This window comes from Leucopleurus acutus, assembly GCF_964270905.1.
Source record: "Leucopleurus acutus genome assembly, chromosome: X".
NCBI lineage: Eukaryota > Metazoa > Chordata > Mammalia > Artiodactyla > Delphinidae > Leucopleurus > Leucopleurus acutus.
Genome location: NC_139148.1, coordinates 9,866,581 through 9,881,930, shown reverse-complemented (window position 1 = coordinate 9,881,930; position 15,350 = coordinate 9,866,581). Strand labels below are relative to the sequence as shown.

The following is a 15,350-nucleotide window of genomic DNA, read 5'->3' as shown; positions in this document are numbered from 1 at the left end:
CTCACCTGTGGCTCTGAAATAACAGGATTGCTTTGTGACTCTTCCTTTTCTCCCCTCTCCTAAAAGTACACCTCATTTCTGCCTTTTTAATGTATCATTTCCATGAAATTGGTTACAGCAATTGAAAGTAAATGTTATCTTTACATTATTCTATCCCTTGTTTTTTGCTGGACACCAAAGTAGCAGATACTCAATTAACATCTAACATCTTAATCATCTCCGTGGATAGCAAGGCTGAGAAATCATGCTGGCTTTGGGCAGGGTGCCAAGCCTTCTTGGTGACAGTCACACTATTTTAATTAATTTTCAGCTGTATTAAAATGACTAGCCCTAGTATCTCACGACTGATAGCATATTATATTGTTTTGCAACACACACACACACACACACACACACACACACACACGCAGAGCAGAACCTTGTTAGTTTAAATTTTTTGTTTGGGTTTGTGTTTAAGTATTCACACACTACCTTATTTGGAAACAACCAAAAAAATCTCAGAAATAAACAGATAGTTCTGAATGAAGGTATAGCCGCACAAGAGTCACAGTGGGACTTCCACGCCGTACCTGGCAGTGTCCAGGTACACGGTTCAGCAGGTCTTCTTACCTTGATGGAGGTGGTGCAGTCAAAGCGAAACGATTTGGTCTGCCCATTTTCCAGATAGACTTTCAGGACGTTTGGCATAAAAAGAAGTGAATTATCCTTAACAGTTTCCTATTTAACAAAAAAAAAAAAAAAAAAAAGAGGAGGGGGTGTAAGTCAGTTGAATTAGGATTCTGCCCTTTGTAGAAGCAGCATATATCTGCAATTTATTCTAATCACAGCATAAGACAATAAAAAATCAAACTCCCTAAGGCCAACCAAAGTATCCCTTTGGTGATATCTGAGTTCAGCTGTTCATAGCGAAATTCTTCTCTTCTAGCTACAAATAACTCAGCTGAATCAACTAAAAGAACTTTTCCCGTCAGAAGATCGATCAGATGAGTTTTTTTTTTTAATTTAAATCAAGGTTTCCCACTAGAAAACGCAATGACAGAAATAACACCTTTGTAATTAGACCACAATGTTTGGGACCACAAGGCCAGACTTTAGCAGAGCAGCGTGTCTTAAACAGAAAGAAGACCAGCAATGACGATGTTTCACATGATGCCTGTTGGCAGGGGTCATGATGGCGAATCACAAGCATTAACAAGCTTCAAGTTTAAAGTAATTTTGTGAAATGATTTTTAACCCATTTAGAGATGTTCCTCAAACTCCAAGGGGATATATGAGGAACGGGTTAGTGTGTTAAAAGAATAAAACACTGTCTGTAACAAACAGATAACTTAAAAATAAGTCAAAAAGAGATGTTTGAAGCGCAACCAAAAGTAAACAAAAGACACACATTCCTTTGAATTTTCTCTTCAACTGGAAGTGGGGAGAGACGAAAGGGGGAGCAGGAAGGCAAGTTGGGTGAGTTCCACGAACACGTGGTTGGTCATGAAGTCACAGGAGTGGAGGGGAAGTCAGCAATTATGAAAGCGTTAAGTCCCTTGTTTTACAGATGAGGAAACTGAGAGGAGATGGCCAGAGATTTGCTACCGTCCTACAGTTGGTCCATGAGAATTCAGTCCCTAAGTATGTCCGAAACAGTCTCATGTCTTTCGCTTCCTGTTTCTTTCTCTGACTCCCCTCCCCTCCTCTCTTCTCCTGAGGGCTTCACACACGACTTTCCTGCTGCCCAATTCACTGAGTTAGTGCAGCTCCAAGTCCAGAAGGAAGGCCACACAACGACTCAGAAAAGCAAGAGGAGACCGGAAAGGAAGCCGGTCACAAAGGCTGAGGGCCAGACAGCAGACCGAATGTCCCTGCCACGCTCAGGCCTGTGGTGAGGCCGCGAATGCTGCAGGAGATGATCGACCCCCAGAGCTGTCCCCACACACCAGCTGCTCTTTATCCAGGGACAAGGGGAAGCTGCCACAGCAGCTCCTGGAATCATATTCTCTCTAAAGATGCATAAACTGATTGCCCAATCTCATGCTCAGAAGCTTGAGAAAAGATGAGGTAAGTTTCCCACGACCCTCTGTATCATAGTCATTCTTCTGGGACTGGAACTAACAGCCTTAAACTGGGACAGTCTTGTTCTGAAATGATAATTATGGTAACTCTGCATCCAGAGCAATGGGGATTCACCGAGAGGAACAGAAGAGACCGTGGTGTGAAAGGGGGCAGAGGGGATGGGGTGGGACATGGCCACTGGGAGGACAAGGCCACAGCTAAAATGTACACGGGGCAGCACAGCCTTCGGCCCCATCCCACAAACATCACAACAGTTTGGTAGACTGGCCAGTTAAGCCCCTGGATTCCGAGTGGGGCAGATGCAGGTCAGCAAGTTTTGGCCAGAAGACACTTGGCACCATGAGTGCCTTGCCCGGGATACGCAGGCCTCTATCTGCAAATTCAAATCCAGGACCACCCAGGGAAGAGTCTGTGGCCCTTAGCAAGTATATCATGGATGAGATTTTTATCCCTTTGAGTTTATTTAAACAACAAAACCTCGACAACAAAAGGTGGCATTTCAAAGGTCCAAAAAATATGAGCACCCTGGACGGTAGCTTGCTAACAACCAAAAATACTAGGCTATATATTTGGGGGGAAAATTGAAAATAAGCATCCTATCAATGTTTGCATCATTCATTTTGAAGATCAATTATGTGCCTGACTAATCATGATTCCTATCAAGACCTATTGATGGAGGTGTGGGCAGTATTTCTTCACTCCTGATTGCATATAGGAAACTTTTCCCATCATTTTAACTTCTTTCCATTTTGATTAGTTGAAAGAACAGAGACATTTTATTTTGGATAAGGAAAACCTCAGGGGAAACCCTTCTCAAAATATAGAATGGGCTGTTATATGGAAGAATGCGTAGTTGGCAGAATGGGGAGAAATAGGTGCAAGTTTCAAAGAGGCATATTCTACTCAACATGAGGCAATGTCAAGTGATCTCAAATCAAATGAACTCCTTTGTAAAGTAGTGAAGTCTCTAACTCTGGACTACTATGTCTTCTGGGTTTGTAAGAAGGAATACAGCTGGCACAGCCTGGCGATCTCTCAAGCCGTCTACAATCCTGAGATTCGACACCCCTGTGAAATCCAACAACCAATTCTGAACTGATCATTCCAGCGGGGTGACTGGCTCTGCTTAGTGCAAAGCCCCTACACCTCAAGGCCTCTCTTTGAGTCACCAGCGGGTGTCTGTCAACTCACCGACACTTGGCCGTTGATGATGACCTCCTCGGAGAATCGCACTTTGACTGGATTGGACTTTAACCTTGCCTTTTTTGCAGCACTAATAAATGCTGATTTGGGAGACTAGAAAATAAGAAAACATTTGATCTGATTATTGGTAATGTAAGGCCAACCTTGTAAGAATTGTTTCCTATCTTTATCCTCCCAGATATTTAACATTTTTGCTAAAAAGTGTTTGGTGCGTGCCCAATTCAAGGACTAGATACAAATTATGGATGCAGTTGAAACCCTGTTATGTTCATCAAGCAGTAAGTTTGATTTAGCCACCAGACCAGAACTATAGACAGCATGTTCCATGTTCTTACTGAGCACATTTCCAAGGACCTTTTAAAATGACAGTTGTGGAAGTACATAAATCCTGCTTCCAATACGGAGCTTTGAGTACCATGCAGAAGGTTAGGTGGTAGCCAAATCTCATGTTGGGTTTATGACAAGTTGCTCATTAGTTATGTATTTTAACAAGGTGGAGAAGAGCCACTGATAGTTCTAAAATGATTGATAATCCTACTGTTACTCACATTAATGGTGTATGGGCACGTGAGCAGGTAAGGGGACACACACGCACACGTGCAAAAGCTCCCACGCTTTATGAACCCAAAACTTGAGTTTCAGCCTCTTACTGGTAACCTGTGATCCTATAACCTTACTTAGAAGTGAAAGGTAGAGAGGAGACCTTGACTTAGAAGTGAAAGTCAACTGAATCACTTTGCTGCACAGCAGTAATTAACCCAACCTTGTAAATCGACTATACTTCAATAAAATAAATAAATAAATAAATAAGAAATAATATCAAAAAAAAAGGTCAACTTCATGTTCTGCCTCATCTTCTAGGCCCTCTGTACTGTCTTTCATTGGAAAGAGGGGCTGAGGGATTCAGTTGGTCTCCCTCAGAAATGGGAAGGACAATGATAAAACCTGCTTAGAGGCTGTGATCTTGGTCAACTGCCTTCATCTGAGAATCAGCCTCACTGCACTGTTTTAACAAAGCCTGTGAGGGGAAGGGAACTCATGTGGTAGGTGAGCTCCCTACCATGTTGCAGGCACCATCTGTTTATTTTGAAAAAGAAATGCATTCTCTATGGAACCTAATACAGAGGTAAATATTTAGCTTGAATCATACAACTGCAATTTTATAGATTAAAATGGTCAAATATTGGAAACGGCACACGGTTCAGCCTAACGTTTTCCATACTATACAGTTCTAAGAGATTGAGGCTGTTGTGTAAAGAATTCTAGTAATTGACTCTAAAGTCAACACAGAGGTTCATCCTCCTGTGTATTGCATTAATCTCAAAGCACAGAAGCCAGTTAGGGTGTCCCATACTTTGAATTTCAAGTAAAATGAAAGCAATAAAAGGATTCCCATCTTTGTCAAATACAAGTATACTGGAGATCAATTTAAAAACAATATGATGGAATGGATAAGTTAAATGTGGTCTAGTCGTACAATGGAAGACTATTCAGCCACAAAAGGAAAGAAGTTCTGATACACGCTACAACATGGATGAACCTCGAAAACATCATGATAAGTGAAAGAAACCAGACACAAAAGGCCACACATTGTGTGATTCGATTCCACTTCTACGAAATGTGCAGAATAGGAAAATTCTGTCTCTATGGAATAGAGACAGAAAGCAGATTAGTGGTTGCCAGGGGCTGGGGACGGCAGTGAGGAGAATGTGGAGTGACTAATGCGTATGGGGTTTCCTTTTGGGGTGATGAAAATGTCCTGGAACTTGATAGTGGCAATGGTTGCATAAGATTCTGAATGTACTTAATGCCACAGAACTGTACACTTAAAAACGGTAAAAAAAAAAAAACAAAAAACAAAAAAAAAACGGTTAAAATGGTAGATTTACGTTATGTGTTATAATAAAACAATCATTGTTGGAAAAACACATGATAAAACATGTGGATGTGTATTCCTGGGTGGAGTTCTGCCTTAATGCTCAGAAAATCCTGTTATTTCAAAAGTTCCCCTGTGTCTTAAGGGCAGCATAGACGGATGCTTTGGCCTCCAGAGTTTCAATTCTTCCACTTATGCAAGATGTTCTGAGAGAACGGCTGCCCTTTAAAAACAAAATGAAACAAAAATCCAGACAAACTCTGAATGGCTCCTCAAAAGAATAGCTTTGAACATGCTCAACGTGACTTTTAAAAGTCCTACTGCAAAGCTGAAGTCATGGGACAGGGATGTTCTCTTCAGTACCGTAATTACAGGCCAAGCTTAGTCATGATGAATGAACAAATCATACAGTAGGGAGTTCATCTGCTTTTGATATGCCATTTTTTAGCTGAAGGGAAAACATTATTCTCCCGTAATGATTTTAAGCAGGGGATATTTACGTTGGCACAATGCGTTTAGCTCAAGTGAAGCGGCTGTAATAAAGCTACCCAGAACAGACACTGCTAATTAGATGAGATATTTGAATGCAGTAACGCCCCACTTCCCCAGCATTGTTTGGGAATGATGTATTTCACATGTGTTCAGTGTGCCAGATACTGAGGTTCATTCCTCTATGCATCTGAATTTTTAAATGTGGTATTTTACCTTATTTTTCTAAAATGTTACATAATTCCTTGCCTCAATAAAAAATATATTTAACAGAATGTAGTTTCTATGCATCTCATTTGATGTATAATCTTAGAATGCAGTGATGTTCCTATGGAAGTACAGAGGGTTATTTGCCCCTAAAGTGGTCCCATAGAGCAGAACTGGTCAAGCTGGGGATGCTTGTCTCTTCTGCCTATAGCTATTGCATGCCTGCTTCTTGGAGCCTCATTCCTGAATTTATTTCCCATGCCCTAATGACAAACCTGGTAATCTAGGAAAACCAGAAAGAATATTAGATAGCCAAGGTAGTTAAGTAAATATTATTTTATACATATTTTGAAGTCAACAGACCCGGGATAAGAATCTAAGAATCCATACAAGTTGCATTTTTCTTGTTCTGGATTTGTGACTATTTCATATAATGGACATACATTTTAAAAATTACTTTTTGATGATAAAAACATTAGCTCTACAAGTCTGAAGTTTACTGAATTAGAATCAGTAAAGTAATGGCTTCTTCCACTGGCTGGAGTTACCTCTGGTACATGGGGTATGCAAACCAGTCATGACTGCGGTTTTGACTCAGATCTCTCTTTGTCGCTAAAAAATATACAATGTGCACCACCCAAAAACCTGATACGTTAATTCCTGGCAACCTGCCGACCAATAGGTGCTGATCACAAGCACTTCATATCCTGTGGTGGAAATGACAAATAATTACTATTTCAAATAATCAGATTTTCTGGCTGTTAATTAATTTTAAGATTAAAAGGCCTCTAATCAACCCCTGCACCTCTTTCCAAATTTGCTGTTGCTAAGATGGCCACGATAGATGGCTGACATGCTCCTGATGCTCTTAGAAGTCATTAGAACTTAGTTTGAAACAAAACTACAGACATAAGATAAATTTCTCAGGGTATATGCTACCATACGACCCAGCAATCCCATTACTGGACATATACCCTGAGAAAACCATAATTCAAAAACAGTCATGTACCAAAATGTTCATTGCAGCTCTATTTACAATAGCCAGGACATGGAAGCAACCTAAGTGTCCATCAACAGATGAATGGATAAAGAAGATGTGGCACATACACTCAATGGAGTATTACTCAGCCATAAAAAGAAACGAAATTGAGTTATTTGTAGTGAGGTGGATGGACCTAGAGTCTGTCATACAGAGTGAAGTAAGTCAGGAAGAGAAAAACAAATACTGCATGCTAACACATATATATGGAATCTTAAAAAAAAAAAAATGGTCATGAAGAACGTAGGGGCAAGATGGGAATAAAGACGCAGACCTACTAGAGAATGGACTTGAGGACATGGGGAGGGGGAAGGTTAAGCTGGGACAAAGTGAGAGAGTGGCATGGACATATATACACTACCAAACGTAAAATAGATAGCTAGTGGGAAGCAGCCGTATGGCACAGGGAGGTCAGCTGGGTGCTTTGTGACCACCTACAGGGGTGGGATAGGGAGGGTGGGAGGGAGGGAGATGCAAGAGGGAAGAGATATGGGGAAATACGTATATTGTATAACTGATTCACTTTGTTATAAAGCAGAAACGAACACACCATTGTAAAGCAATTACACTCTAATAAAGATGTTAAAAAAAAGAGAGAAATTTCTGAAGCTAAGTGTAAGGTCTTGAATTTGCCAACCCTGTAGCTCTAAAGGACACTTATATAGTAGGCACTGAGTACATACTTAGTGAGGACTAACTAGCCCACAGTTATCACCGGATGACTTAGTTTGGACTTCCCCCAAAGCAGACCCTAAGACCAGGATTCACAAGCAGGTAGCTGATTTGGGAGATGCTCCCAGGGAGCATGGGTAGGTGAGCAGGGGAAGGGAGACAGGGCGGGTGAGGAAGCCAATGAAGCATTCATTGTTAAGTCAGGCACCACTGTGAGCAACTGGCGTTTAACCCTGCTGGGAATGTCTGGAAAACAAGGCAGGCTGTATGCCTCAGAGTTACACTGACTGAGGAGAGAGGGAGCTGGGGTATTTATCCACCAGCTCCTGTCAATCAGTGATGAAGTGGCTGCTCTTCTGAGAGTGAGAATTCCTAGTGGAGTGCTCAAAGAGCACTTCTGGCCTGCTCCATGAGCATGGCCCTGTGGCCAGAAATAATCCACAGGCAAGGAATCACTGGTGCTCTCAGTTGGAAATTGGGCCGGCATGCTCAGCATGACACATGCCAAGGGGATATGTTCTGGGTTCTGACAATATCTACTATGCTGGAGCTTCCATGAGGAGGTGTGTAGCCTCCCTCAGGTATGTGGAACACAGTGAAAGGTAGGCAGGAAGTGAGAGGCAGGCAAGCAGGTCTCTCAAGTTTTTGGCCTAGAAGAAACCTGAGGGAAGGTGAATCATGGTAGCTCAGGGATGCCAGAACTGAGAGTGACTTAGCCCAAGTCCCACTGACTTGGGGTTGTATGAGGAGATGTTACAGAGACTCTTTAAATACTCTCTGTCTCAGGTAATGTTGGACTGGAAAGCTCTGAAAGTTCTAGACTTGGGAACTATGGAAAGGAAAGAGGGGAGCAGTTGGCCAAGAAAGATCTGGAATAAAAATGGTAACAGTAGGGCTTCCCTGGTGGCGCGGTGGTTGAGAGTCCGCCTGCCGATGCGGGGGACGCGGGTTCGTGCCCCGGTCCAGGAAGATTCCACATGCTGCGGAGCGGCTGGGCTCGTGAGCCATGGCCGCTGAGCCTGCACGTCCAGAGCCTGTGCTCCACAACGGGAGAGGCCACAACAGTGAGAGGCCCGCGTACCGCAAAAAAAAAAAAAAAAAAAAAAAAAAAAAGGTAACAGCATAAGGGAAGATGGTGTGTCAGAAAAAAACAAATAAAATCCACGAGTAACCCCAAAATTCCTCTTCTAAAATTCAATCCTGAGGAAAAGCTATTAAATACAGATAAAGATTTATACACAAAGATGTTCTCTGCAGAATTATTTATAATAGAAACACATTAGAGACAGTGGGCTTAATGATGGGTGTTGATTAAGGAAATCTTGGTTCAATGTAATGTTTTACAGCCATGTATATAATGCTTATATAGAATCCTTGATGACACGGGAAAATGCTTGATATACTAAGTAAAAGATGCAGAATAAAAGTGTACATGTAATATGATCTCAACGCTGACAAGGCATTAGAACAAAAGGACTGGAAAGAAATAGGCCAAAATGTTTACACTGGTTATCTCTGAGGATAAGTATTGCCAACACATATTTTTCTGCTTCTGTATTTCCTTCTGCACTTCCACAATTTTCCTCTAAGAAATAAAGTAAAAATGGTGGAGAGAGAGTCCTCCATAATACTTAAAATAAGAAGGCAAAAACCTGTTAAGAATTATTTCTTATCAAAGAATTTTGGGAATCCTAAGACTTTTCTCCCAAGCTCCCTTGACCTGGGCCTCACTGGAGATTGACTTCTGTGGCTGGGTCATGTTGGGGTGCCCTGGGGACACGTGGCGTATGGCAAAAAGCTGTAAACATTGGCTCTCTGTCTTGACCAGACCTTATTATGCAGAAGAAACACAACATAAAAAAATGCTGACCAGTAAGCTGCAAAGAAGTTAAAATGCTGAATGCTATTGTCTGTAATAAAAGTAGAATTTATAGACTTTCTTTTGGTCTGGTGGGTCCTCTGTTTCTGTATGTCCATTCTGGTTGCCAAGAGAATGTTCATCAAATACATAAAACCTTTAAAAAAAGCCATTTGCTTGTAGGAAAATCCAAACACAAAAATATAAGTAAAACTTCACAGTCTCTTCTCCCATGTGCACCCCTCTCTCCATTTAATGTATCTATTTAAGTAACTTTGGGGTTTCAACTCTTATAATTCAGAGGAGGAAGAGGTCACTTTGGACTGGATCAGGAAGGGAAGACTTTAGGTGTGGGACACTGGTTCCCAAGTGGGGGTGATTTTGGTCCCCAGGGAACATTTGACAGTGTCTGGAGACATTTTGGTTGTCACCACTTGGGATAGGATGCTACCGGCATCTAGTGGTAGAGGACAGGGATGCTGCTAAACACACCTCCCAACAGAGAATTCTCCAGCCCAACAGTGCTGATGTTGAGAAACTCTGGGGTTGCATTCAGAATTTGTGCTGAGACTTGAAAGGTGAGAAGGATTTGGTGAGCTGAGGAGGTGGCGGGTGGAGTATGTGATCGGCATTTCAGGAAGGCGGGCTGGTCAAAGTTGAGAATTCATCTACGATGACTGGTTGGGAGAGTGACTCTGGGGAACAGAGGTGCAACCGTTGGCCATAAGAACAAGCAACACTCCTGAACGTTGACTTTCAATATAGCACAACAGCAGGAGTCAGCTGAACTCCTAGAAAATTCCAGGTTGTCTGTTAAGAGGAAGTTCCATGATTCACGGACAGTAATGAGTATTCATATGAATAACAAGTCATGCAGACTCAAATGGCAAAAAAAGCAAGCAAAGCAACAAGACAAAACCCTTAACTTAAATGCAAAACTCCTCTAAGTTTACTGTTTGGGGGTAACATGCGACCCCACATTGGAAAAATAACCTGCTTTGGAGTAAAATGGTTCTGATCTTGCATTACTAATAGGTTATAAAGTAGGAAGAGAGAATTCAGGAAAGACAATGCAAGCTTGTAGTTCCGCCAGGAATTTATAGTTGGTCCATCACTTGCGTATGTTAGACATTCACATTGGCTTTACCCAAATGCATTTGTTCATTGCAAAGAAATGAAGAAGTGTGCATAGATTTGAAGGAGGTGCGAGTGACAACTGGGTTAAATGAAACAATCTAAAAACAGATGAGCTGTACTTCATATGGAAAGAATCGCCAGGTCACGAGGTGGTGAAGCAGGAAGGCCCTTGGACGGGATGCCACCTGACCTTCTCCTTACACGGATGAGGAAATTGGGGTCCAGAGCAGGTGTGGGAATCGCCTTTTATACTGTTGGGAACTAGATCTCAAGTCTTGCTTCTTTTACCTCCTGCTGTCTCCTTAGATTTCAAATCCAAATGTGTGTGTGTGCGTGTGTAGCTGTGTCAAAGAGTTGGGACTAAAAGTAACATTCAATATTAAACCGTGCTTTTAACATATGTAGTAATGACACTACATCACATAACTTGTGGTCTTGGTTAGTTCAATTTGTGATCTTATCACAAACTTGAATACATATTTTTTTCCTGCCTAAAATGACTAGCCCATAGTGCTTAGAAGGAAAATTCCAGGACAGGGGAGATGAAGAGTTTGGTCAGAAGATGGGAGACCGGCAAACGCCAGAGCCTCTGAATTGATGTAGAAATCTCTATGGGGAGGAAAATAAAAGCCTAAGTAGGTTGGAATCTCTGCCGCTCCATGTGAAGGCCACACAAGATATTGACAGTAAACGTTTGGGGAAAAATCTGAAGGAATTTGCCTCGGTATTTTTTAGTTCACTGACCATGTATGAAATTCACAAGCAATGGCAAATCTATAGACATAAATGAATAGTAAATTAGTGGCTGCTTGGGACTGAGGCTAGGAAAAGGGATTCATTGTAAATGTAAATGAGGAATCCAGTTGGGGTGATGGACGTGTTCTCAAACTGGATGGTGGTGATGGTTGCGTACCTCAGTAGACTTTATAAAGATCATGGAATTGTACACTTGAAATGGGTGAATTTTATGATATGTGAATTACACCATGATAAAGTTGTTTTTAAAAGAATCATGGGAACTGAAAGCAGTACGATTTTAATCACTCCCCACCTTCCTGACAAGGCCGCTGAAACGTCCAATGTCTCCACCAAATTATTTAAATGGGGGTAAGAGAAACAACCATGCTTCAACTTCCTACAATTAGATATTCCCTTTAGACTTGTGATGCTTAAGCTGGAAACTTAAGAATCACAAGGAAATTCTTGAGTTTTGTGTCATTTCTAGATGTGAGAGGCACATGGGACTGAAAAGTTGATTTTCAAGTTATTTAGGAAATGCACCACTTTCTTTTCTGTCCAATGAAGGATCTGCTGTCATGGAGTACAAAATACAAATAACCAAGATTTTGGAACTGGTCCTGTGAATGCATGTTATTTCTCTCTGCTGTTAGTCACTGGAGTGGAGTGGGAGGGGGAGACTGGAAGTGCGAGATGGTGTGTGAAAGTCTATTGTATCTTTTTATAGATGCACTTTTACTCACAGGACACTTACAGGGTAAGGCTGAATGACAGCGAGGAGTATCGATTCTTTGCAGCTTCTGTAAGAGAGAAAACAAAATATTTATGATATGCGCAGAGCCTGGACTCTATCGGTGACGGTGCTCTTTTAAAACAAAATGTGTGATGTTGGCGAATGTTCCTTGGGCTCCCAGGGCAGAGAATCAAAGGGCTCACAAGTGGGCTTTCAGACCACAGAGAAAACTGGAATCAAATGTTCAGCCAGTGGAAAGCTTCCTATTCGGTTTATATTGGGTGATATTATCTGCGACACCAAACAGCAGAGCCCTAAAATAAAACTCGCTGAGGGAAGATTGGATTTTAAAAGCATCAACTCAGTCTCTCAAAATGGATTCTCCCCTTCCGATTTTCCTTTAGCCGCTTAAAATGTCTGTGTAATTTTCTGGAAGGGGATAGAGTTTTAAAAATTCTATCAATTCATTGAATGTCAGTATCTTCTTAGCATCATGAAAGAAAAATGTCACTGTAGGCTTCTTATGTAAAAACAGTATCCCAGTAAATGTGACTTCCCATACCATGTGGCTTTCTAAGGCTGCAGTAACAATGCCTACGACCTTGGGCCGATAAACATTTCAGATGGGCGCTCACTGGGAAATATTGTTCACCATAGGGAACACTGTGTGGCCAAAAGCAGAACAATGTAATATAATGGTTTATTTAATTTCCCCCAAGTAACCCAAACCTTTCAAATAACTCAAACCCTTGGGGGAAGACCATATTATGGGTTATAATAGTTTTTCTTCCTTCCTTCCTTTGTTCCTTTTTTATCCTGAGTAGGAGAAAGGTCACTTGCCATTTTCTTGAGGTGGAGCTGACTTTTTTGACTGTAGGAGGTAATTAATTACCTGCTTTTGTGATTTCCTGCCCAAATGACTAAAGCGAAGGGGATCTGTGGCAGTGCTGTTCTCTTGGAGAAGCCACGACAAATTGCATTTCTAGCATTAAGTGCTCTTCAGCCCCTTACTATAAGCCCATTGCCTGGGGAGGACGATGTGACTTGCCCCAGCGGCGGTAGGGGTGGCCCCTGACGGAAGGAGTCGGTCGGGGCAGCGACGAAGAGAAATCAATGGACAGGAGAAAGAGGACTAGAATTCAAGAACTGGAGGAAGAATCGAATCAGAACTGATGGCGATGGTGGGGAGGGCCTGTCTGATCCCATCAATTCTTAGTTGCCAAGGGCTGGCGGAAAGCCCCAATAATCGGAGTGGCAGACAGTGTTCCCGTTAGAAGGACTAATAGAGCAACAGTGTAATCAAATGAGAATTCCCAGTGGCTGGGATGAATGATCTTGCTTTGCTGGTGGCCACGGAGCCCCCGTGTAGCAGTTCTGGGGAGCAATCTGGCACCCCTAGGCAAACTTCGGCGTCACGAGCACTATGACCCGGCCACTCCACTCTGGTTTATATCACAAAGAAATTCTGCCACTAGCCTTTAAGGGAATGCGGGTGAGGATGTTCCCTGCCGTGGAATGCATGGAAGTGAAGCACTGGAGGCAAGGTGGGTGCCAGCACTAGGAGGGTGGGCACGTGAATGTACGGATGGAGTGTCGTGGAAGGATGCGGCAGGAGGAATCAGAGTGTGGCAGCCGTGGTGTGGGCCTGTTTGTCCTGCCTGGCCTGCTCTACTCAAGTCTGCCCCCAGAGCCCTCAGCAGCAGGCAATGGGCCCAGAACTCATCGTCAGGGCACAGCTGATTGGACCCGAGTGTTGGAATGAGGCCATCAAATGTCCTCTCTCCAGAACCAGAACTAAGAGACACAGACAAAGAGAGTTGGGAGCCGAGTCACATTCATGACTGAACAAGAAAGAGTAAAGGTTACAGATGCCAGAGGTCCCCTGAGCAGGCCTGGTTCCCACCATTCCTGAGGGCTGGTTGCTCACCATTTTACATCAGTCAAACAGCTACTGTAGAAGATCTCAGTATGATACGTATCATCAGTTCTGGGAATGGGCTTTTGCCTCTCTTTTCTCTCATCTACAAGTACTTAATTATTACTTGCCAGACAAGGAGAATTAATGCCATAATGCTTTGGGTCCCTTAGGATTCCAATCCTAGAGGGGAAAAAAGATAGAAGCTACATGTGTTCATATGTCACAGGGTGCTACAATGACGGGGCAGATTCAGCTGAGGCCTCATGCCAATCGCCCCCACATGCCAAAACAGGGTGCTGCACACTTTCAAAGGAGGTATTAAAAACCACAGTTTGGGACTCTTATTCATCTTGGGGTCTTAATCATGACGTAATTTTTAAAAATGGTAACAGGGAGAGGCCTGAGGAAGCAGCACATGCCCAAAGAGCAGAGGCTATATTTGCAAAATTATTACCCTTCCACTGAGACAGGCCTTAAGTGTGCAATTCCTGTGGATGATATCTGGAAGACACGGTAGAAGTGGTGCCCTGGGGTCATTTAATAAAGGCATTGCTCAACTGAGCTTCTTCCAGGGGCAGGAGGGCCTTAGTAGAGAGATGTAGAAGCTAAGGAGTGCTGGACATAGCCAGCCGTTGGGTACCATCTGACTCAAGGGAACTGCAGTTGGAACAACTCAACAGAGAAGTCTTCCAGAAATCTACAAATGTGTCCACAAGTCAACCTACACGATCTTCCATGGACAGAGGAAACCAATGTCGGATTACCTTGGTGACAACTGAGTGAGAACGTTCCTGCTTTTTACCTCACTGTCCTGGCCTCATTTCAACGTGGAAGGAGCCAAAGCTAGGGAAAAATGTTGGGGAATGCCCCTTAACCCAGTGCAGGCTTCCCAGGCCGGAAATAGGGGCAAGGGAGAAATTCTGTGGAGTTGGCAGTTTTGACTATTACATGACAATTGAACATTTTAATTACAGATTACAGGTTGTTGTGATTACAAGTGTCCAAGTGACTGGAGAAATTTTCTGAACCTGCTCAATACATTTGCAGACCTGCCTGAGATTTTAATGAAGACCTGGCCCTGGAGAGCTCTTCTGAACGGGCAATGGGGGAAAAGAACAGTTGCTTTACGATTCCATCCTCTGAGACCTACTTGCTACACTTATCCCCAATTTCTCTTTACTTAAACTGACATGAATAGATCACATTATTTGAGTCCAAACGATCCTTGACTAAGACAGTCCGAGCTTAGAACCTGAAGAAGAAACAGTAAAAAGGTAAATGCAAGAATGAGGGGTATGAGGTGGTAGGATGGATGTGCCCACAAGGCTGTGGAAAAAATGCTCATTTTCCCTACAGCAATGCTCAATGGCACCGTATTTATTTATTCATTTCTGGAAAAAGAAGAAAATACTCACAGCT

The 15,350-nt window shown here is 42.6% G+C and overlaps 1 protein-coding gene across 3 annotated transcripts in view; it reads right to left on the bottom strand.

Moving 5' to 3' along the window:
* The window catches only part of FRMPD4 (FERM and PDZ domain containing 4), a gene marked incomplete at both ends in the record, with an annotated part of 758,614 nt that overhangs the window by 35,105 nt on the left and 708,159 nt on the right, over positions 1–15,350 (bottom strand). For 2 of the 3 annotated variants that reach the window (XM_082864808.1, XM_082864810.1), the window contains 3 exons: positions 610–717; positions 3,253–3,357; positions 12,035–12,080. In XM_082864808.1, the coding sequence (XP_082720934.1) occupies positions 610–717; positions 3,253–3,357; positions 12,035–12,080 (259 nt within the window). Of the gene's footprint in view, positions 1–609; positions 718–3,252; positions 3,358–12,028; positions 12,081–15,350 lie in introns of all 3 variants that reach the window. The other variant, XM_082864809.1, reaches the window with a different exon arrangement.